This window comes from Zootoca vivipara, chromosome 9 (genome assembly GCF_965207765.1).
Source record: "Zootoca vivipara chromosome 9, rZooViv2.hap1.1, whole genome shotgun sequence".
Taxonomy (NCBI): domain Eukaryota; kingdom Metazoa; phylum Chordata; class Lepidosauria; order Squamata; family Lacertidae; genus Zootoca; species Zootoca vivipara.
The window spans coordinates 6,796,660-6,819,782 of NC_142592.1; the positions used below are offsets into that span (position 1 = coordinate 6,796,660).

Sequence of the window (23,123 nt, forward strand, 5' to 3'; positions counted from 1 at the left end):
TCACAGCATTATCTTAGCATCAGACTGGCTTTTAGAATGATAGTACTCTGGGATTTGAGATTACAGATTTAGCAATGTATTGAATTGTTAACTTCCAATTCAGATCTAATTCAGTAGGGCAAAGACTTTGAAATTGACTATGCGTTCGAGCTGATCCCAGTAATGGGCTTGAGATGGGGCTTGCGCTAAAATTCCTTCCAGCTGACAGGGGAGGGTAGCTATAGGTTCAAAGTGTGTTTTGGAGTGTATGGCTCTCACATATGCAAGTATGAGATTATAAGGGAGACGGGCTGTGCTTGGGAATGTTTTATGCTAAAAATAAAGAGATTCCGTGTCAAAGATTAATTATGCATCAATGCACATACTGGGAGAAGCAGAATATATTATGCAAACTAATAATGAGGATATGGAAGAGACTGCAAGCTAAAAAAAAGTTCCTCCTCCACCCCAGTGTCTACAGGAGCTATGTTGTCACCATCCTGCACAGGGGCTCCATACAGTACCCCGCCCGGTATGTAACATTAGAGGTTTTGCAAAGCAGTTCTCTAATAAATCATTCCTGCTTATGTCCCATATATGAGCCTAACCACTGAAGGAAGTTCAGTTGGTAGAGCACGAGGCTCTTAATCTCAGAGTTGTGGGTTCAAACCCCACATTGGGCAAAAAGATTCCTGCATTGCAGGGTTAGATGACCCGTGTGGTCCCTTGCAACAATTTATGATTAGTCAGTGCTGTTATTTCTGTCAACCTGTCTATAGAGTTGACTTCCCTGATTACGATTTCTTCCACCTATTGAGAAGAATGTCTGTAGGGCTATCGGCCTACTTTTTTAAATTTTGTAGATTTATGTTATATGAAACGGTTAAATTGGACCATTTATTTGAACATATTTAATCTGTGCACAGCCCTGCCTCTCCTTATCCTGTAACCTGAAATAATTTAAGAGACTTGCCACAAATGCTTTTTGCAAATGACCTCTGCAATTGAAAGTATCCCTTGGTTTCTAGTGACGCATATAGAGCCGCTGCATTAAACAAGGCCAGCCTTGTGGACCACTGCTCTTTGGTTTTGGCACATGTGATCTGGGCAGCGGTTTTGCAGTACATGCCTGTTATCTTTTTAGGCTGCTTCAAAATGAAGCATTTGAAAAGGCAAAGGGGAAAATCTTATGCATCAGCTGGCACTGGAGGACATTTCCAAGGAATAGATGACTCTAGGGAACCATTTGAATTCACGGCTATCAAAACATTCCAGGGAGCAGTACAGTTCTGGAAAAACAACCACTTTAATAAGACAACTGCAAGCACCTCAAACAATTGGTTATTGTTACAACACGGGGGTATTGTCTCACAATCTAGTTATTGCAAAGGCATGTGAATAAATTTAAAATGGACAAAGTCAAGAAAAAGTGGCACCATAATCAAAGTGTAAAACCAGAAATAAATTTACATTCATTCCACCGACTTCTAAAAGAGGCTAAAATACACCTCCATATTTTACATTCTAAAATCTGTATTGCCTATGAGTTCTCTTTTGGAATCTACTTAGCTTTTTCGTATGAAAACACTTAAAATTTTGTGTGCAACTTACAAAGGAATATTAGTTCCTCAATATGTCAATTTATGGGGGGAAATAAGCTAGTGCAATTTGTTTTAGAAACATGTAAAGCTATGTATGGAAGGTGCATGGTCTTTCACCATAATGTAGATTTTGCATTTATTCTGTCCCTTTTCCTCAAGCGGAGCACATTTTTTCACCCAATGTTAACAATTCTGCACAAAAAATGCTGTACATGTGCTCTTTAAATTCTTCAGCCTAGCACAAAAACCATCCTTATGAAAAAACAGTGCCATGTTCCCATGCCCTTACCTCACAAACTGTAAAGCAAATGACACTTCTTCTAAAAAGCACTTAGATCTATTTTGTCCATTTGTCCTTTGAATTGAAAGTGTTAGCCTTCCTTCAAGATGCCTCCTGGAGAATGAAATCTTGTAAATTAGAGCCACTTTCTATCCAGGTAAAATGTGGTCACCTCTATAGAAAGGAAAGTTTTGGAAACTCCTGAAGCAGTTTGAAATCCACTACATGCAATTTGTACACTACAAGTCACTCTCAATTTAATAGCTTTACTCTTAAAATTGTGTCCCCGTCCCATTTTTAATGGAAATAAACATTTACAAGGTGCATTTACATACACTATTTTACAAGAACAATGTCCCTTTGCCCAAAGAACTGTATGTTTTCTCAATTCTGACTTGATAATGTCTCACACTTGTAAATTATATAATACTCAGCTAAAATATTTTCCATAAATAGTTACAAAACCTGCCAAAACACATGAAGGGAGAATAAAGGATGTTCTGTTGAAAAAGTTGATGTCTGAATGCCACACAACACAAGAAACAATGCTTAAAGACACATTAGTAAGTGGGGGTTTTTTCTGCAGAGAGTCTGTAAAACTACTAGCTGAAGACAAAAAGACTACCCTCCTCCCAGGAGCACAGCGCACAAAAAGCAAAATGTCAAACAGTACCTCAAAGCAAAATAAAGATCTGGGTTGAAGCCAGCTCATTTATGATCCTGTTAAGTGAATTTATAACAGTCACCATTTAAGTCTGATGTTAGGGGGAAGCGGGTGCTGGCCCAGCGTTACATCTGGAGATTTTACTACGAATTCAACCAAGGGTGCCTAAGGCATTCGCCAGCTGAGGCTCGCTTCTCCGGAACCATTTCTAGCATAGGGATCAGAAAATCTGTAAACTCTGCGGCATCTTCCTGAGGCCAGCCGTACTTCTCCACAAGAACATCAAAGAGGCTCCAAGGTTTCAGTTTGGTAATGTGTCGAAGTTCTCCTGTATTTTTATTTTTATTTAAATAAAAAAGAGGGGGGAGGGAAAAGAAGAAAAATAATTAGATCTGTTGATACTAGTCTCAATTCTCAGGGAGCACATCCAGGAAGATGTAGCCTGGCCATTGGAAATTTTATTCAGTAGGCAACAACAATAAAGACGCTTTCGTACATATGTTCATTCATTTGGGGCATTGGGACCATCCTATATACAATTAATCAAGTTAGGTAACGTTTGATCAAAAACACATATTTCATACATACACACCTTTGAACGGATTATTTTTTACCCAAACCTGTGAACATGCGAGGACATTTTTCTTCTTCTGTTGAGGACTGATTTCCTCAAGGGTATTCTGTGAAATCTGCATTGTGGCAGAACCAAAGCCAGTAATGGGTGGACTAAGATCCATGAGTGTGTGGGACCAGCCCTCTTCTGTCTCTCCCACTCTTCCTGCCTGCCAAGTGGGCTGCTGGGGAAAGGACAGATCGCTCTTTCTGAAGACTCATCTTATTGAGTCTATGGCTTATGGGGGTTGGATTAAATGACCCTTGGGGTCCCTTCCAACTATACAATTCTATTATTCCAGGCATCCCCAAACTTTGGCCCTCCAGATCTTTTGAGACTACAATCCCCATCATCCCTGACCACTGGTCCTGCTAGCTAGGGATCATGGGAGTTGTAGGCCAATACCATCTGGAGGACCGAGGTTGAGGAAGCCTGTATTATTCTATTGTTTGCAGAGAACTTTGGAAATTAGGCCTAGGGTCAGAAATTGCCTGCCCCCCAGGTGTAAGCTATAGACTTCAAAAAGATCAGGCACTGGAGAACATCAGCTGAATGGCAGGCAGTTATGGTTTGGGGAAATGGCCTTGTGGGCCAAAATGGACACCCTGGCAGGCCAACCGGGGTCCTGCAGTAGGTGACATCAAAAGTCATTAGCAAGTTGGAGGCACAGCTGCACTGCAGCGAGAGTGTGGTATACCTTTATTTGCATGATGCTTTCACAAGCAAAGAAACCAACCAGGGAATGTGTGCCCTGTAGCAGTGGAGAAGAGGAGCAAAAAGCATAAAAAATCTGAAAGCAAAAAGATGCACAAAATGGAAGGGCCTTTGGACCAGAGCTGGGGGAGCGTAGCTGAATTAGCAACTTTTCAGAAATGGCAGGTGGAGGTGTTCTTGTGTGGTAAAGTGCTAAGGCACAGAGCTTCTAAAGAATTAATTACAACGAAAAACTTCCGAGAAGTTACTTGTCTCTAATGATGTCACAGGCACTGACAGAATCCCCCTGGAACTCACATTCTACCAAGGAGAATACACAACAGCTGGATGGAAAGGGAATCTGATCTACCAAACAAAAAATAGCAAACAAATATTGCTATTTGAATGATAAGGAAGCAATGTCTTGAAAGACAAGGAAACAAGTAACAACTCAATCAATAATTTGGTAAGGTCCCGTGTATTTTTTCCAGTTTATGTATGCAGCATTCTGAATAATCAACAATCAAAGATATCAACAATATCAAACTAATTTGAAATGTTTTGTTTTGGATTGAAATGATTTCCGCACACTAAGCCTGTCTTAGAGTTGACCTCTCCCCTCCACATACACCCCACTCCGGGTATATATAAGCTGGTAGACTAATCACATTTGTCTGTAATGTATAACAAACTTGTCTTATGCTGTCATCCTCAGGATTCTTTAGTAAAACTTTTTACTCAGTTAGTAGTCAACCTATCAAGGTGTGAAGTAGGAAACTTGATCAAGGAAGGGAAAGGGGATGAATCTGCAGAAAGGAACTGGAAGTGGTTGCTGCGCACTGGTTCAAGCCAGCCCTGGGTACCAATGCTCACTACTGGGTGCTATTTAACTAAAGCAGCTGAAGAAGTGAAGAACTAGATTGTTTCGAATTAGTGGTGGGCTAGAGGCTGAAGCACTAATATACACAGCAGAGGACTGCCGTGCAAGACCCAAGGAGGCAACAGGATGCGGTCTGGGTTAGAGCATTTGAATGAGTAAGTGTGTGGCCTTCAAAATAGGTTTCTTTATTATTATTATTATTGTTGTTGTTGTTGTTGTTGTTGTTGTTGTTATTGTAACATTAACTCATTTTATTAAGCTAACATGTAAGATTTGGTAGGAAATACCAGTGTCATAAAGTGGTGTTGTTGTTGTTGTTGTTGTTGTTGTTGTTGTTGTTGTTGTTGTTGTTGTATTTATACCCCACCCACCTGGCTGCAACTCAGGACTCCATTACAGGGAAGGTGTGAAACCTTAACAGAGGACGGGACGTGGTTAAAGGGAGTCATCGTCATTCCTTAGGTGGCAAGGGCAAATCAAGGCCCTTGAAAAGACAGTATTGCATTGTATTGTTGCTCATCTCTTCTTTAACAACAGGTTAAGGAAGTGTAACGAACTGGATAGCCTTTGGGTATACATCCCTCTGGGTATAATTATACAAGGGAACTCGGCATTCTTGGCAATGTGTCATTGTATATAGCATGTTTCAATTACGCAATAAGCTACAGTATATCGAAAAACATTTCAAGAAATTTAGTTTGCTGAAAAGGTAAAAGCCACAAGGGGGCAACATATAACCAGGTTTCTGCCTTCAATTTATTTCAAGCAAACTACTGTACATCTCTTTCGTTCTTTTACTTTTCTCTGGAGAAAATGAAGGTCCCATTTACCTAAGTAACAAAGAATACTCTTGGTTGTGGTTCACCTGTTTCTTCCACCCTCTTTCTTGGTTCAAATTTGTCTGAGCTACCCATGAAACTCATGAAATGCTTGGTTCAAAGCTGAACACAACTCTGTTCATAAAACGGATTAATTTGTTTCAGCAGAGCTTATTCTCAAGGTACAGTATGCCCAGAAGGACATTTGAATTTTGATCTCTAGGTATGGTGATCTCTAGGTATGGTGCAAACCATACCATCTCTAGGTATGGTTACTTTTTTTAACCTTATCTGATAGTGCTGGTCCCCGTTTGAAGAGAGAACTACATCCAGGCCTCCCCTTGCCCCTTATGTCCTCAGAATCAAATTAGGCACTGCCTGCTTGCCTAACTGAGCACCCTGTTTGAATGTTTACCACGTGAATTCTTACACCTCTAGTTTTCACTATGCAACAACCACCTTCCACACAGCTGAATTCTAGAGCAAAGCAATATGAACAAAGCACGTCTATGCTCCTTATCAATTATATAATGTACAAGTTCCCAGTGGATTGTGCCAAAGATTGCCTTTTATTGTTCAAAGAACTGCCAGAAAGAAATATAAAAAGCACTACAGTTTGATAATAAAAAATATTCATTCCCTGAAATTATTCATTCTTCACATGTCCTATGTAACCTGGTTTTATGTAGGACACCTACACAATGCAGATGTGGGAGGACCTGAGAACAGCTAATTCAGCCCAGGGCTACACAGGGCCATGCGTGGGTATCCTTCAAAGGCCTATGCATTCCTGTATCAGTATTTTGTCGCACAGGAAACAACTATGATTTCGAGTTGAACAATTTTTGAGAAAAGCTTTTTAAAAAAGTATTTTAACTTCCCTCTCCCAGTCAATCAAACAGAGAGTGGAGTCCTGGCTATTTGTTTTTAATTGCCAAGTTCCTAGGCTGAACTTTTGACACTCTGCAAAACCTCCTCCACTTACTTTTGTACCTCCTGTGCAGCAGAGCCTCTAAAACCAAAAGCATCCAAATGACAACATAAAATGCAAAAAAAAAAGTCATAATACTTGTTCTTGTGAAAAAGCAACAGCGCTTTGGGCCCTGGCTTCTCAAATGCTTATATCATTTCTAGATACAGTATTTTCAGGATATGAGCAGAATGTATATCATTTGTGGTTAGAGCTTAGACATTATTTTTTTTATTTTGACTTGCTAGTGTTAGTCAATGAGTCTGACCAAACTGCAGGAGGGAGTGGAAGACAGGAGTGCCTGGCGTGCTCTGGTCCATGGGGTCACGAAGAGTCAGACACGACTAAACAACAACAACAGCTATTCAAGTATTCAAGGTAAGAAGGCAACAGGGCATCTTAAATATGTCTTCTTTTTGTTTCAGTGATGCTAGGAAACTAAATTCTTTCCTTTATTGATTTCAGATAGAATAAATGGAACACTAAGCAGATATATAAGCCCAACATTTTGGATATTCAACACACCGGATAAAATAAATAAATTCCCTGCTCTTCTTAAAAATGGATAACATTTACAGATCTTTTTAACATGATGTTTAAAAGCAGCCAGAGTCTTCATTACCCATTAAAAAGTGTTCAGTGTCTTCTTTGAAAAGAGCAACAATTTAAATTAGGGTTGCAGAAATACTGTTACCTTTTTTGGTGAAAAACTCCTTGGAATATTTCCCCAACATAGCGTATTTTCGAGGGATTTTCCCCAGCAGTTCAATGATCAATGCTATGTGATCTGCATTGGAGAACATTTCCAGCAAAACAGAAACATACAAACAGTTTAATCAATACATTGCATGCACACACCAACACTGGGCCCGGTACAGACAGAAACAGAGAAGTCGTCCTTACGGAAAGAGCAGAAATGCTATTTGGTGTGAGGGTGAAAGCTATTCACTTGTAAGACAATTTAGGGAAAAAATCCGTTTTGCCGAAATAAATCAATTACAAGGTGACTGCGCTGTTTGTTTTTCGCAAAGGGAAACAAACAATCTGTCAATGCTGCTGCTTTTTTTCCAGCATTTGTTTTGCAAATAGAAATTGTTTGCAGTGTCATCTTGCAAAGTGTATGTTAGCTGTACAGGCTACAATGAGCAACTGCCAGGCCACTTCTGTCTGCATCACGGCACCTTTCAAAAAGAAGAGGTACTACCTCTGCGATTGAAGAATTCCCGAGAATATTTTCCAGAAAGAGCAAAGTGCCTTGGGATATTGCCTAGCAGCTCTATGATGTGTGCTATGTGGTCTATGAAGGAGAGAGAGAAAAGGGCACAGGAATGGGGAGGGCAAGGGAGAGGGGGTGGGATAAAAAGAGGAGGAAAGAAACTGGAATTAGTTAAAAATTCCAAAAAAGTTCCAAACACAACAATGTTTGCAGAAAACCCACGCGGAGGTTTCACGACCAGCAAAAGACTGGCATCGTTCGTAGCACTTTGAAAGGAAAACCAAGTAACTGATGCCAGTGTTGTTACTGCTGCAAAGGACGTTACAAGCAAACAAGCGTGGAAAATGGACAGGTACACAGGTGGAAGCCGGAGTTAACTGTAGCTGCTGGGTTGCTTTTCATTTAGTAATCAGCTTTCACAAACGGATACGCGTCAGTTTTGTTTCCAAAATGCTGCAATTGTGTTTCAAAAGTCCCACACTCAGATGCAGATCTTACAAGAGATTAATCGTTTCTTCCGAGGCTTAGGGAAGGGGATTGTGTCTGCTGCGGGGAGACTGCCCACCTACTGCTACTGGCGGGACTTTAAACTAAAGAGAAAAAAATGTGGTGTTTATATTCTGAAAGAACATTTCTGTCAGTAGACTACTTGAGCAAACAAATGAAGGCCTCTTCGTGTTCTTCTGCATCTATAAAGAGGCGCAGGGAAATACATAGACGTTAAAAAGATACATACCCTCGTCTCTGGAATAGTCTTCACCAGAATGCGGTTCAAACAGATAATCGCCAGTTGCGAGCTCAAATGCCTACGATAAAACAAGATATTGATGGGAGATCCAGGTGAGACAGCCTCAGACTTATTTCTGCGGGTGATAATGATTTTAAATGCACAGAACAGGGGGGGGGGAATTCCCTTTGAAAAGCAGGTATCTTGCTATATTGCAATCTCCTTCTGAGAGTCTCCCTTGCATTAGCATGGAAAAATGGAAATAACAGCCACTCTGTACTTTTAAGTGATGCAAAGCTCTCCCTAAAAGACACACACACACACACACACACACACACACACACACACACACACACACACACGTGCCTATTGTCTCTGTATAGCAAAAGAATAAAACCAACCCCAAAACAGCAGTGTCTGCAAAACACTTTGCCTGCTAAGACTATTATTTACACAACACACTTAACTGCATAATGCTCACTGGGGCAAGACAGTTTGAGCATATAACACCAATCCTTGCCTGACTGCACTGGCTGCCAATCAGTTTCTGGCCACAATTCAAAGTCCTGGTTTTGATTTTAAAAGCCTTAAATGGCTCAGGACCACAATAACTCACAGACCACCTCTCTCTATGTGAACCGTCCTGGACCCTGCGACCATCATCTGAGGCCCTTATTCATGTGCCCCCTCAAAATGTCTGGAGGGTGGCAACACAAGAACGGCCTTTTCTGTGGTGGCTCCCTGTTTGTGGAATGCTCTCTCCAAGGCGGCTTGCCTGGCTCCTTCGGTACATATCTTTAGGTACCAGACAAAAACTGTTCTCTTCTCCCAGGCCTTTTGCTAATTAAACAATCTGTGTCCTTTTAAACTGTGTTTGGGGTGGTATTTTGTTTGTTGGTATGCTATGTTATGTATTTTTGTGTTTTTATATTGTAAACCTCCCTGTGATCCTTGGATGAGGGGTGGTACAGAAATTAACAAATAATAGTAATAATGTTAGTATCAAGGAACCAAACAAAAATTGCTATTTTGTGAAAGTTATGAGATTCCTCTGCCACAAACCCTTAGCCCCCTTAAAGAAGTAAAGTTCCTACAGTTTCTTGGGAGGAACTCATTCCTGCACTGCAGGGGGGTTGGGCTAGAAGACCCTTGGAATCCCTCCCAACTCTATAATTCTATGAGTCTATGAGAGAAACAAGCACATTTAAACCACCTTAAGAGAAAATAACAACAGTAGCAGCTATAGCAACCATTTTCATTATGTTAGAATTAAGTATTCCTTCTCTTCATTTATTAAAATACCTGAAACCTCCAGAAGTCTTGGGGTCAAGGCTGTTTTCTATCTCACAACCTCACACTGAGCAGTACTCTGTGCAGTTACTGTGAAGCAAGGGCTATGCATAATAACAAGGGCACATAATAACAAGATAGAGACACAAATTCGCTATTCAACAGCATTCTCCCTTTATCTGGTCATCCCGCTGGCAGAGTGGAATTGAACCACACAATTTAGTATCTTCTTTACTGGTGCATGCCTAAACTGTGTTTTGTTTGTAACTTAAACATAAATAAACATTGACCCTACACAGGTGGTGGTGTTGCCTTCTTTAAGATACCATTCAATTTTCTGAAAAAAAATATTTATGAACCAGGGCAGGTGCATAAATGTAACAGCAAAAATTGCTATGTACGTTATCACCTCTCTCGATGGCCAATGAGAGTCTGAGGGTGGAGCTGCGATCGTCACAATCGCTTGCCCTGGCTTCAGTCCAAGAAGTCTGAATAAAGACAAGCAATGGAAGCACAGTTCTCACTCCCGTCCCCAGCAGTGGCACAGGCAAACTACTGGCAGATGTGGCGAATTCCTATACATCATGGATTTCCAGCTGGTGTAATGACATACCTCACAGTCCTTTCCCCAGGGTAACACCTCTTTCCCCTTCTTTCTTATGAGCAAAACACAGCTTCATAAAATAACGGGGACTTAGTCAATGACAGTGTAGTTTCTGACACATTCAGCCCAATTCTGCTTTTCTGTCACAGTGGTTGCCATTATATTCCTCCCCCTCAGGGTGGGGAGAGATCGATGGCCGCTGCTTTGACCACTAAGCAGACAGGGACTCTCAGTAACATCCACAAGGCGCATACCGCATGTATGGAGTAGAAACAGCAGAAGAGATCCAAGTTTGCAGGTGTATCGTGACAAACCAATATTACGTGCATTCCCAGTTACCGAACAGGTTTTTGTAACCAGGGCCCATTCAGGTAAAGCACGTTCCTTCTTAAGAGGGTGAGAAATGAACTAGGACAGGCGAAGCAATGCTTTGCCACAGATCTCCATCTAGGCATTTTCAATGGCAACACAACCATTCACAAAAATCTAGTGTGCTATATGGATAGCATGGCTCCGACAAGACTTTGCACAAAAACTGGCATCCATATCACAGCACAGGGCAACACTATGGTAAACAGAACAGCTTGAGAGTCGGCAGACTGATGTGCTGACTTTTTTGCTATTGTGGAGAACCCTGTCGAAAGAGAAGCTTTCAGAGCATCAGGTTTCTTCACAGTGACGCAGCAACTCAGGAGAGAGGGAGACTATAGCCTGATCCCACTCCGTAAGCAAAGGTTAGTGTAAGAGAGAGGGCTTGCAGAGAGCAGCCCACTCTGCTTACTTCTACCAGCTGGGAGAGCAGCAGCGAGAGCAGTAAGTCTGGGAGGGAAAACCAGGAACAGGAAGTGGGTAAAGAAGGGTCCAGGGCTCTGCAGCGTCCTGGAGGCTCAGCTCCAGGCTGGGAGCAGGGAAGCAGGGGCGGAGCTAGCTTCAGCAGGGACTGGAAGGGAGGAGGTAGGTAGAAAGGCACCTCAGAAGCCTGGTTTGGGACCCCGGAGGACCCGTAGAGCAAGGAGGAGGGGCGTTTGGGTGCCCAGTCTTAAAAGAGGGGTCAGAGCCCGCGAGACGCCATTGTGGGCTTCTGCCCCATGCAGAGCAGACATGATTTGAGACATCTCACCACTGTATATAGCATGCACAATAAAACTCTGAAAATCCAGAGGATGTGTGGAGTGCTTACTCGGGAGTAGCCAACACCCTTCTGTGACAGTTAGCCATTGTGTCTATACCTGCCCTATGTCCAACTCACAACACATGTTTTTGTTATGCGGCCGATGGTGGGCACGAGAGTTTGTCCCTTTGCATTTCTCAGTGCGTATCTACATAGATTGTTGGATCCCATGTAAGGAGATGGAATAAATTCAACAGCCACAAAACTTATGCAGGTAAGGCCTTGCATAAATGGAAAGCCTTAAGTCTACTCCTAGATCTGTCCAGCCTGACTTAGCACAGTTGTGCTTATTTGCCTACCAGACATTACATCTGGGAAACACAGATATGGTAACAAATCCACCTACATAATTTTAGCTTCAACCCTACATTTGTTATAGGTGGCACTGAAATCACTGGGAACAGAACAATACATGAAATACAATTTACGAATCATTCTGAACCAAACAAATTGCAGCTTAATTTATACATTTAGCTTTGAAAATATAAACTCACACTCCAATATAACGCTATTGCACTGCAAGCTAATGTGATTATTTATAATGCACCACCTGCGGACTTGACACTTTGCAGCATAAACCAAGCAAAAATGGAAGAGGGGTTTCAAATGTCATTTGTAATGTGGGCAGGGGAATCGCTGCACAGCAGACATTTGAAATAGTCAGCTGGGCACACCTGAAGTAGCTCTTTAGATCCAGGCCAAGGCTTCAGAACATAACCAGTCAGCAATTCACAATTATGATCACTTGAGCTATTACCATCATGTCTTTTTCCATTAAACAACTTGGCCAGAAATCCTAATAATCTCCCTGTATTTTCAAATGAGCAGCGTAGCAATGAGGCACTGCAATCTCGTTCTTACCATGCATGCCGTACTCCAGATATCAGCCGGTGTGCTGTAACCTGCTCCTATTAAAACCTCTATTGATCTGTACTGCCGTGTCTGGATATCTTCTGTGAAGTGTTTATGCTAAGAACAGAAAAGACAGCAGCGGTAAGAAAACATAAGCATGTAGGTGGTAGACCAAAGAGCAAAGTCTTAAGCAGGGGTAGGCAACCTCAGGCCTGTGGACCGGATGCGGCCCAATCGCTTTCTCAATCCGGCCCATGGACGGTCCGGGAATCAGCGTGTTTTTACATGAGTAGAATGTGTCCCTTTTTTAAAAAAATGCATCTCTGGGTTATTTGTGGGGCATTGGAACTCGTTCATTTTCCCCCCAAAGTATAGTCCGGCCCACCACGTGGTCTGAGGGACGGTGGACCGGCCCACGGCTGAAAAAGGTTGCTGACCCCTGGTCTTAAGACACACAAAATAAGTTATACTTACCACCCAGCAAGCGTTGCCCAGGTCAGCAATTTTAACTCTAATTTTATCTGCATTTCTTGGATCCAGCGGATTCACCAGTAAGTCGGCGGCACGGGTTTTTGCTATTACAAGCAATGAAGTAGCAAGAGTTAGTATCAATGGCATGCAATTCAGTTTCCACCTTAATGTGATTCTACTGGACCTCTTCAGGTACAGCTGAAGTGGCAATTTATGCTATTAAGTGGGAAATCGCCATGAAGCTCTATCCCACTTGCCATCAATATCTTCAGCTAATATCTAAAATTTCACTTATGCCTGTACAAAGGAGAATTTCACCGTTTACATCCCATACTTACTCAGAGTGGTAACTTGTTATACATTATAATATTACAGTAAAGACATTTTCAAAATGGCTAGTAACGTATATCATTTGGCAGAATGAAAACTTGCCTAGAATATCCTCTTTTGTCGACACTTATATTGCTTAGTATTTCACACTGTCCTATCCCCCTTACAAAGTAAACCAACACACAGCATTCAAGGGAAAATTTATTAAGCAAAAATCAGGTGTTAGTCACAGATATAGCACACTAGTATCCTGAAAGTCTGCTGCAGCAAAGCACAGAGTATGAATTGATTTATGAATAGATTTATGGGCAAGCAATATCCTGTACAAGATATGACATGTTCATCTTGCTCTGTAACTTGTCAGCTTTAAATGCAAGGACAAAAGTTAAGTTAAAAGTTTCTAAAGTATCCATGGAATGTAAAGACACCCTCAAACAGAAAAAAAACATTTTTGCAACTCCTGATATTTTAGGAATCCTGAAGAGAGAAGGTAATACTGAATCCATTGGTGGCTCAGTGGTAGAGCACGTAATTTCCATGCAAAAGGTCCCAGGTTCAATCTCTGGCATCTCCAGGTAAGACTGGCAAATACTTGTTATATCTGAAATGCTGGAAAGCTGCTGTCATTCAGTATAGTAGACATTAGTCTGGGTCACATGTAATGCTAAGTCACAGTTTGTTCAGCAAACCAGCAGTTAATCACAAGTTGTCCGTTAGACAATCAAGCAGACTATGGCTTGCTTCTTCAAAGTTTGATTCATTTTCAAGCTGCTCTTGCCTCATGCATCTCTAGCTTGGTTAGGATGGCCAAACAAACCATGGTTAAGTAAAGTTCACACATATCACCAAGCCACAGTTCAAACAAACCAATGTTTGTAAGCCAACAGCAAACAATGGCTTCAGATCATAGTTTGTTGGCAGTAAGCAAAACATAGTTAAGATACTGATCAGTTCACATCTAGAACCAAGCAACTGTTTAATAACTTCAATGTGTGCAAACTAAGGCAATATATAAAGAAGAATAGAGCGAGAAGGGTTTCTTTGTTTTTCCTCTCTCTTTGCCATCTCAGTTTAGGATAATCAACTGGTAACCCACAAGATGCATAGGACCTCTGTCAGGCCCTTACCCTCCTCTCAGTAACATTCTTGAGCAAATGGGGCAAAACTCTTAAGGAGAAAGGACAGTAATGTAATAGCTGGATGGAGCTTACAGAAAGAGAACTTTAGTTTCTGATCATCTTAGCCAAGGAGAATCTGGTGATCCCTGGCATGGTGATCCCTGGTCCCTGAACAAAACTTCCGAGTTTTAAATTTCTAAACTTACAATGTTGATCTGTCTTATCCTTGCTGAGCAACTACTTCTGAGTGGGATTCTTCTATCACCTAAGACTAGATCAACTGTTCCCTGATTATTCCCTGATTATTCTAATTCTCATAATTCTGAAATTCATCAATATGACAATATCTATTTTCAGAATCTGTTTGCTCATTGACAATTATTATCAGTGGCTGCAAAACCCGACTACATTCCACACCCACATGTGTGTAATCATTATTCACAAGCTTTCAGCTACTGTCAACACCCATGTACACCTTTCAAGCAAAGCTTGTTAAGACAAAATCCAAACAAGCTCTAAAACCTCCCCAGTTATCAGCTATTCATACAAAGCTATTCATACAGCAGAGCTGATCCTACCAGGCTGCCAGTCCTAAATCTGAATGCATTTACTACTATATAGAGGGGTGAATGGGTTTCTGGACAACTGGGGGGGGGGAGCTATGCTTTCTCTTTTATGCCCTTCTTGAATCCTGGAAAAGGAAGGGAGTTTTAAACTCCTTGGTGCATCTCCCAGTCCCAATCTCCTGTTCTATTATCTTGACCATAAGCGGTTAGAGCTGCCTTTATCAACCTCAGGTCCCCATATTTCTGGAAGTACAACTCCCATCATCCCTGACCACTGCTATGCTGGCTAGGAATGGTGGGAGTTCTAATTCAGCAACATCTAGGGACCCAAGGTTGAGAAAGGCTGGGTTAGATGCTTGATAGGGCAAATTCTTTCTCTCCCCTCTCTCCCCCCCCCCACCTCATGAGATATCCTCAAAATTTGGTGAAATCACACACTCTGAAAATTGCCTAACAAATGCAAACACAATCCTTTACCCCATTATCAACAACAGATAGTGTGCTTATCATAGGCTTATCACCAGAGCTGTACCAAAATTTTGTGCACTGGTAGGGCCCTATTCTGGCCCAAGTGTTTATAGTAATTAAGAACACAAGTTTAATATCAAAAGATATGAACTTGAATATTATTTCCCTGATTAAAAAACAAACCGTAAAAATAATCCTAAAATTACCAGTGGATCAGATTTACAGATGTCTCCATATTACAAATTGGGGCAAGTGTTGTGGGTGAAAGAGTAGCTTTCAACAATCTATTCCACTGTTAATACTGAAGGTTAGAGATGGAGTTGAAGCTAATTTGACCTTGCAGCCCAAAATCTCCCGTACAAAACATCTCTGAAGTAACAACAAATAATAATCTACAGTTCCCAGTCCAACTTCAGTATCTAACCTGCCTGCAGAAGCTTTGTGCTCCATTGAATTGCATGCAGCTGTACTGCAAGTTAAAATATTCGAGCACTTTTAAAACCACATTTTTATATGTTATAGGACTCCAGTTAGAAACTGCATGAACTGGTCTCTATTGCTATCTCCTGGGGTTTTCTACATTTTTCCATGTTCTACAGGCGGCTCTCACTTCCATACCAGGGTTGATAGAATGGGTTCTAAAGAACCCATCTCTATCTCTGTCTCCTGGCTGAGAATGCATGAAGATGATGACAGCACTCTAAACCTAAGCCATTACATACTGCATTACTGGCTATCTCATCATTCTTTAAAGTGTCAGTCACTTGAATAAAAACAAGTTTCATGTTCAAGACAAGATTCTGAGTAGCTTCCCTTTTACCATCAGGTTCTATAAAGTCCAAACAAAGACCACATATTATGCACTTTTTGCAAATTTCAACCATTGATTTAAATAACACCTTAGTAATTCAGGATATCTGCTAAGCTCACATTCGCAAACACATAAATATGAAGTTGCAGTACAAATGTACTTGATGATACGCCCTCCATTAGGTGGCTTACAAGGCTGGAGTTTATAATTATTCCAGTGTTTTGAATGAATGAAATGCACGACTGTTGAAGACCGTGCCACCCGTTTCTTCCGGCTTCTTGTATTTCACCAAGTATCCTTAATCCCTTTTTCGGGGATGCCGATTATGAAGCAGTGGTGCAACACTATGATCTGGGCTACCAGAGCAGTTTCAATCCCACGAAGAGGTTCAGCTGTACAAGAATATGAAGACATGGAGTGACTAGTGTTCTCATTAGGGCTATCCATTCCTCACATCTCCAAAATTAATGCTGTAAAGTGCTGGGAGATACTTTGCCACAGACCTGTATCATCTGATCCAAGAAAGATTGGTGGAATGTAAACCAAGTCCCCAGGTCTTTAAAATTGAGATAAACTATGCTGCTGCTGCTTCATTCATTTTGGCTATCTATGTTCCAAGTCTTCTTCTACTTATATTATCTTCCTTTGTTTGACCAACGGTTCTCAAAACTCCTTCTTGGGTTGCTAGTGAAACTTGTTTATTTCATGGTAGAGGACTTCTGTCAATTCCTAGCTAGCCCACTGCAGTTCTCATGCCAGCCCAGGCTCCTCTTTCTTACATACAGCTAATATCCTTTGAACAACCTGTTGAGCCATGTAGGAGGGGAAGGAAAACGGAAAACGGCATGTGTTAGATGTAATGAAGATAGTTATTGAGACATTTTTAAAGCATTCTTCTCCCCCCACCATCCTTTTCCAGCCCAATTATTTTTGAACAAAGCATAGCACACATTCAAGAGTGCTCCTGCATGTAACAGAGCTCAAAGGTAAATTCATCCCAGCTCTAGCCACAGAAAACAGTTCTACTGTATTGTCTCTTATTCAGAGTGGTACTCATTACATTTATTCAAACTTTGAGGGGGAAATAGTTAAATGGCTTTCCAAGCAATCGTTTTTAGCAACATCTCCACTTCCCCAATGAAATCCCCTTCCCAGTCAAATACTCTAGCCTTCAAAAAGTATACTACTACCAAACAGGAGCTGAAATTGTTGAAAAAGAAGATCTTACCTAGATTTCCTGCTGGAGTGCAGATTTGAGTCAGTGCTTGGGAATAGGCTGGCTTGATTATCCAGGACTATGTTGCTCATTTATCTGTGTCAGGGTCAATTATAGGGACATTAGCAGACAAATGTACATCCTTGTCCCGAGTACTAGATATATGTAGGGATCAATGGAAGAGTTAGGCACACTGGCTGCCTTTTTAAATCACTGGAAAAACTGTATACGTTTCTTACGATGTTTTCACTACTTTGGATCCTTTTATTTTGTAATTGTAGACTGGAAGTGAGTATTTAAAAAGTGGGGACATTATCCATCCAGCATGAGGCATCAAGGTGCAGCTAAGGATTCTCTTTGCTAGGAAGACTATAACCGTCAAGCACTGAGGTTGCAAATTAAGTATATGGACTTCCCTGTGTCCAGAACTCTTTTTCAAGTTTTGGGACTGGAATCGTGGCTCTGAATTCTCTGTAGGAGTGGAGGGACACAAAAAATTATTTCCTCCTATCCCCCAAAAAGCAACCACGTGCAAATCACAAGCCAAGCCTTCTGGAAATTCCTGGAGTGTCTTGTGCTGCACAGCTTGATATTTCACTCAAAGATTCTTAGCCTTCTGCCAGGATTGTCTGGTAATCAGCATATCAGATATTTTTTGAATGGGATCTCTTTTTGGAAATCAAGGTTCATAGATAACTGTATGTCTCCAATTAGCACTAAGGGTTCCAACGTCCAAATCTGACCACTTCTGTTTCTCAGCAATGCTTGCTTTACTGCCTCCATTTTTTTATTTTATTTTTTAAAAATAGTTTCTTTAGCATGGTTCCAATACCTAACACAGGCGAAACTTGTCAGGACATTAGGACAGAAATAAACCACAACGAGAAAAAAAACCAGCCTAAAATGCATATTCTTGTCTTAAAATAGCTGCGAACCAGAATTACAGATGACATATTTTTCCAGTGGTAGAAGAGTGGAATCTCAAAACAACAAAACCTTGCCTTGGAAGAGCCTGCAAAGCAGCAAAATCAATAACATCATGGGAGACCAGCACAAGCAAAGCTTATTGTCTGACATATTCTCAAATGCTAAGATGGGATCCAAAAAAAAGAGCTACTTTAGGCATGCCCAAGAGCTTGGAAAAGCCCAGTGAGATTTGTTTACTTGTTTACTATTTTCACATCATGTCACTGCTTCTGGATGCCCCCTCCATTATTTGCCACATGACTTGGTAGGTTGTTCAAGAAATACAAGCCCAAAAGGCAGCCCAGGTGCATAGGAAACCAATGGTTTTGTGGCTCCCAGGCTTAACAAGCAGTGCTGTGCTAATAAGAGAGCAACTCACTTCTAAAAATGGCAAAAGAACAGTTATGTAATGCAAAGTTCAACAATATGCACACAGAGAGAAATATTTTCAAGATCACATGTTTTCTACTCTCTCCCTCTCATTTTACAGTGAATAAATATCTGCCAAGTACAGCAATGCAAAAATTAAAAATAGGTATGCTTTAGATAAATCGTCACAAATTTCTTAAACCAAAACACTTACTTTTTGGCAAGTCTCCAGTACTGGATGCTGAAACCGTCCTGCTCCTATCATGAGATGGAGTACTTCCGTCTCTTTCAGTTACAGCTGATTCTTCAGAAACAGCTGAACCACAAGCTACAGAATCTAAAGCTCCAGAGAATACGGAAGCCGAGAATTCAGAAAACTGCGACTCAGAAATTTTATGACGTCCATTTGGCAATTCACCATTAAATTGTTCATAGGAGCTACTGTAGCTGTAATCATTTTTTGCATTTGGCTCATCAAGATTATATTGCTCAGTATTTGGGCATTCCTCCTCTTCATCATCTTCATCTTCAATCTGTTCTTCCAGTAAGAAAGGACCATTTGTAACGTGGCCATTTGTTTTGGGGGATTCTATCCAAGTGGGATCTGTCGATTCTGAGTTGACAAGTTCTTGTTCAACATCATCGTCTTTCTCTGTGTTTTCTTTTTCTGTATCTTCCTTTTCATCCTGATCTTCCGTTTCACCTTAGGGATTAAAATATATAAAGACTAGATTACACTTTCTCTCAGAAAATTATGACCTCTTAAAACCAAGTGGGAAAAGTATTATGAAGTATCATTTGAATTTTGAGTTTCAGTACACGTTCTGTAACAATACCATTTCATCTGAGTTAGCAAAGGCAAAGTAAAGGACTGCATAAATGTATGCTTATACCAGCTGGCCCTGCCACATGTTGCTGTGGCTCAGTGTGTTAAATGGAGACTCAGAATCCCCCTTGAGAGTGTCCTCAGTTTCAGAGTCCCCCTGTCATTTTGTTTGAGATATTATGTCCCCTCCTCCCCCCCCCATCCCCCGGTCGAGTGTCCCCATCCTGTCCCAACCCATGAGGTATCACGTTCCCTCCTGACCCCATTCCCCGGCACATCCCTGTGATCGGTCCCACCCCACTCCCTGCACTCCCCCCTCCTCCCCCCACCCCTCAGCTGATCCCTGTGAGTTCCCCCACCCCCCTCCGGCTGTGGGGCCTGGACTGCCTTGCATGGTTTTCGAAGCGGTGGAGAGGTGAGGTTTGTGGCGGGGTCGGCAGCTGGTTCGGGTGCGTTGTGTCGTGGGTCCGGCCTGTGTCGGCGGCAGGCGTTGTTTTATTGGCGGTGGAATCCAGTTTTGGGGGCGGAAAGGGGGGTGGGTTGGCTCGTGGGGTGGGTAAAGCAGAGGTGGGGTTCGGGGTGTCTATGAGAGCTATTGGCCGTTATGGCGGTTTTGGCAGGTATAGCATGTCTAGGGGAGACATCATGATTAGGCCCCGCCCTCAGAGATGCAGCTTCCGAGTTCTTTTTCCCAGCATGCACTTTAGGCTGAGTTGTGAGTTCTGGAACACGGGGTTTAGGGGGTTTTACGTGAGTCAGGTGTGACATCTGTCTACGCAAATAGTATGTTGTCACTCTCATATTCGTTTGGGCCATTGTGTCTAAATTTGAACGCAATCGGTCAAGTGAGTTCTGAGAAAACTGGAAAGTCACAAACATGGACCCTTTACATTTTTATATATATAGATAGGTAAACCAGATAGTCTTGTATAGCTTTTGCCTGGAGGGGTGCTATTACCTTGGGGAAAACTTTTTTATATCAATGGCTGGTTACTTCTACACTAGCCCTCTCCAACAAAGATCTCTCTTCAGCATTTTATTTTGGCAACACTCTGAACAAAACTCAGTGCACTAAGCCAGTGGCGCACCATAATAGTAATGGCACTTATTGATTTCCATGTTCCTTACACCCTCCATATAAAAAGCACCCTCTACTTGCAGCATGGAATTGGGGGTCTGCTCTTTGCAGAAAAGACATGCAAAGCCTTTTGCAGCTCATGGAATGAGTTTCATGGTTCTTTGGTTCTGACCGATTCCTTTATAACAGCAGCCTACAAAAGAGATGGTGCTCAGAGGATCGTTGCAACAGCATCTCTGGACACACTGCATCTAATTCATACCAAAATTTAAGAAGACCCAACACTTACCATCCTCATTCCCAAGTTCTTCATCTGCTACCTCCTCTAACTCAACAGTTTTTAGCTTGACTTCTGGGTGGTATTCATCCTCTTGTTCATTGGACGATACAGTAGATGTTACATTTTCTTCTTTTTTTTTCCTTTCGGCTTCTCGCTCCAGTTCCTCTATTTCCTGCAAGCGCTTTTCTAGTAGCTCAGCCTGTCTCTTTTGCTTTTTTTTCAATTTCTTCTTTTTGTTTTTAGATATTTTTCCAATCTAAGAAATTTAACATAACTAATTACCATTTACTGATCCTTACAGCCACCCCATGTGAAGGTTAAAGGGACCCCTGACCATTAGGTGTAGTCGTGACTGACTCTGGGGTTGCGGCGCTCATCTCACGTTATTGGCCGAGGAAGCCGGCATACAGCTTCCTGGTCATGTGGCCAGCATGACAAAGCCGCTTCTGGCGAACCAGAGCAGCACACGGAAACACCGTTTACCTTCCCGCTGTAGTGGTACCTATTTATCTACAGTACTTTGACGTGCTTTCGAACTGCTAGGTGGGCAGGAGCTGGGACCGAGCAATGGAAGCTCACCCCGTCGCAGGGATTCGAACCACCGACCTTCTGATCAGCAAGTCTTAGGCCCTGTGGTTTAACCCACAGTGCCACCCGCATCCCATGTGAAGGTTAGGTTACCCTATAAAAGTCTAGCATCTGTGAACTGAGACCACTAATGCATAGTATGGCACAACTGACTTTCTATAAAATTGAAACTCAAGAGGCAATTCAGAGGATAAAGTGGCCTCAAGCTATAATTACTTTGCTGACATAAGATATACAAGCTGAATAGAGAGGACCCATTAATTTCTCACTCTATAAACCACTGCAAGCACAGCATACCTATCTTTTAGGCTACAAATGGAACATATTGCCATCTGCACTAGACAAGTTAGCTGTTGGGCGCAATTCAATGTGCTAGGATTATCCTCTAAACCCCCAATGAAAAGTTTATAGCATGTAAACCACGTATAAAGATTGCTAAATAACTGCTTAGGGGCCTGACCATCTGAAGGATTGCTTCCTCCCTGCCCAGTCCCTAAAGTTCACCTTCAGGGCCCCCTTGCTAAAGTGCCCCCACTAAATGAAATGAGGCAGGTTACTACTGTACTTTTGTATTTTATCATTTTAAAAAACTATGGTTATATTATAGCTTAAACAAGTGAGGTTTAGAAACCATGGTTTGAACTTCATTTCAACTTTCATATGGTTTCATTTAAACTAACCATAATTAAAGTCTTCCTTAGTTTGTCAGTTTGGATGGAATGGCAACCCACATGGTCAAGCAGAAGCAAACAAGAACGCTTCAGAACTCCTCCTCCCAGCTATGCAGGAGGAAAAGGTAATGCAAGATTATAATTTAGACAAAAGATCCTACTTATAAACCAAAACTGTAGTCAAATAAGGATCATGGATGAAATTTAAAATGCTAACAATTTTAACTTTCAACAGGAACCCTGAATACTCAATAAGAATAACACAAGACTACTTACGGGTTTTTGCTGTGGGGCAGTACTCACTAAAAAAGAAAATAAAACAAAAAAGGAAAGAAACAAAATACTTAAGAGTCAAATTTATAAAGTGATATGTGTACATTCTGTGAAACATCTTCTAATGAGAGGCTGATGGTCAGGTACTACCTTAGATCATCTTTATCCAACCTAAAGTGTCTAGAGAAGAAGAAGAAGAAGAAGAAGAAGAAGAAGAAGAAGAAGAAGAAGAAGAAGAAGAAGAAGAAGAAGAAGAAGAAGAAGAAGAAGAAGAAGAAGAAGAAGAATCTGCACAATTTATATGAGACAATTTATATGAATCTTGTTAGGGCCAGTGAATGGGTTTTAGGTTTTAAGCCCTAAGAAAGTTATTCATCATAAACTAACAAAAGATGAAAAATATTGAAATATTAATATTTTCCTACCTTTCAATGTTAAATTATTTGCTTGTAAGTAATCCTGTTCCTAGTTCATCTATTTTACTGATACAGACTACAAAAACATTTCAAGATTCTAATACTACCAAAGACTGCTTAAAAGAAACATGGAAACAATACACAGTGGTACCTCCAGTTACGGACGGGATCCATTCCGGAGGCCCAGCCGTATCCCAAAAAGTCCGTAAATGGAGGCACCCTTTTGTGCATACGTGCTCCGTGCAGATCGCATCTGCACATGCGGCGAAACCCGGAAGTATACACTCCCGGGTTTGTTGCGTTTGCAACCCAAAGATT

At 41.4% G+C, this 23,123-nt stretch overlaps 1 protein-coding gene and 1 long non-coding RNA gene across 15 annotated transcripts in view; one reads left to right on the top strand and one right to left on the bottom strand.

The window, feature by feature from the left end:
- Positions 1–1,266: 1,266 nt before the first annotated feature.
- The window catches only part of SRPK2 (SRSF protein kinase 2), a 93,932-nt gene continuing 72,075 nt past the window's right edge, over positions 1,267–23,123 (bottom strand). For 4 of the 14 annotated variants that reach the window (XM_035126841.3, XM_035126845.3, XM_060279542.2 and 1 more), the window contains 9 exons: positions 22,393–22,418; positions 20,867–21,113; positions 18,888–19,376; positions 12,833–12,933; positions 12,368–12,475; positions 8,451–8,520; positions 7,703–7,795; positions 7,193–7,285; positions 1,267–2,852 (listed from right to left, as the gene is read on the bottom strand). In XM_035126841.3, coding sequence (XP_034982732.2) covers positions 2,668–2,852; positions 7,193–7,285; positions 7,703–7,795; positions 8,451–8,520; positions 12,368–12,475; positions 12,833–12,933; positions 18,888–19,376; positions 20,867–21,113; positions 22,393–22,418 — 1,412 coding nt within the window. In that variant the 3' untranslated portion in view covers positions 1,267–2,667. The remainder of the gene's footprint in view (positions 2,853–7,192; positions 7,286–7,702; positions 7,796–8,450; positions 8,521–12,367; positions 12,476–12,832; positions 12,934–18,887; positions 19,377–20,866; positions 21,114–22,392; positions 22,419–23,123) is intronic. The other 10 variants (XM_088652204.1, XM_088652206.1, XM_060279543.2 and 7 more) reach the window with 3 other exon arrangements.
- LOC132592745 (uncharacterized) lies at positions 4,729–7,087 on the top strand. The gene is made up of 3 exons (XR_009558248.2): positions 4,729–4,865; positions 6,747–6,876; positions 6,964–7,087. It is a non-coding gene; the product is annotated as an uncharacterized LOC132592745 (long non-coding RNA).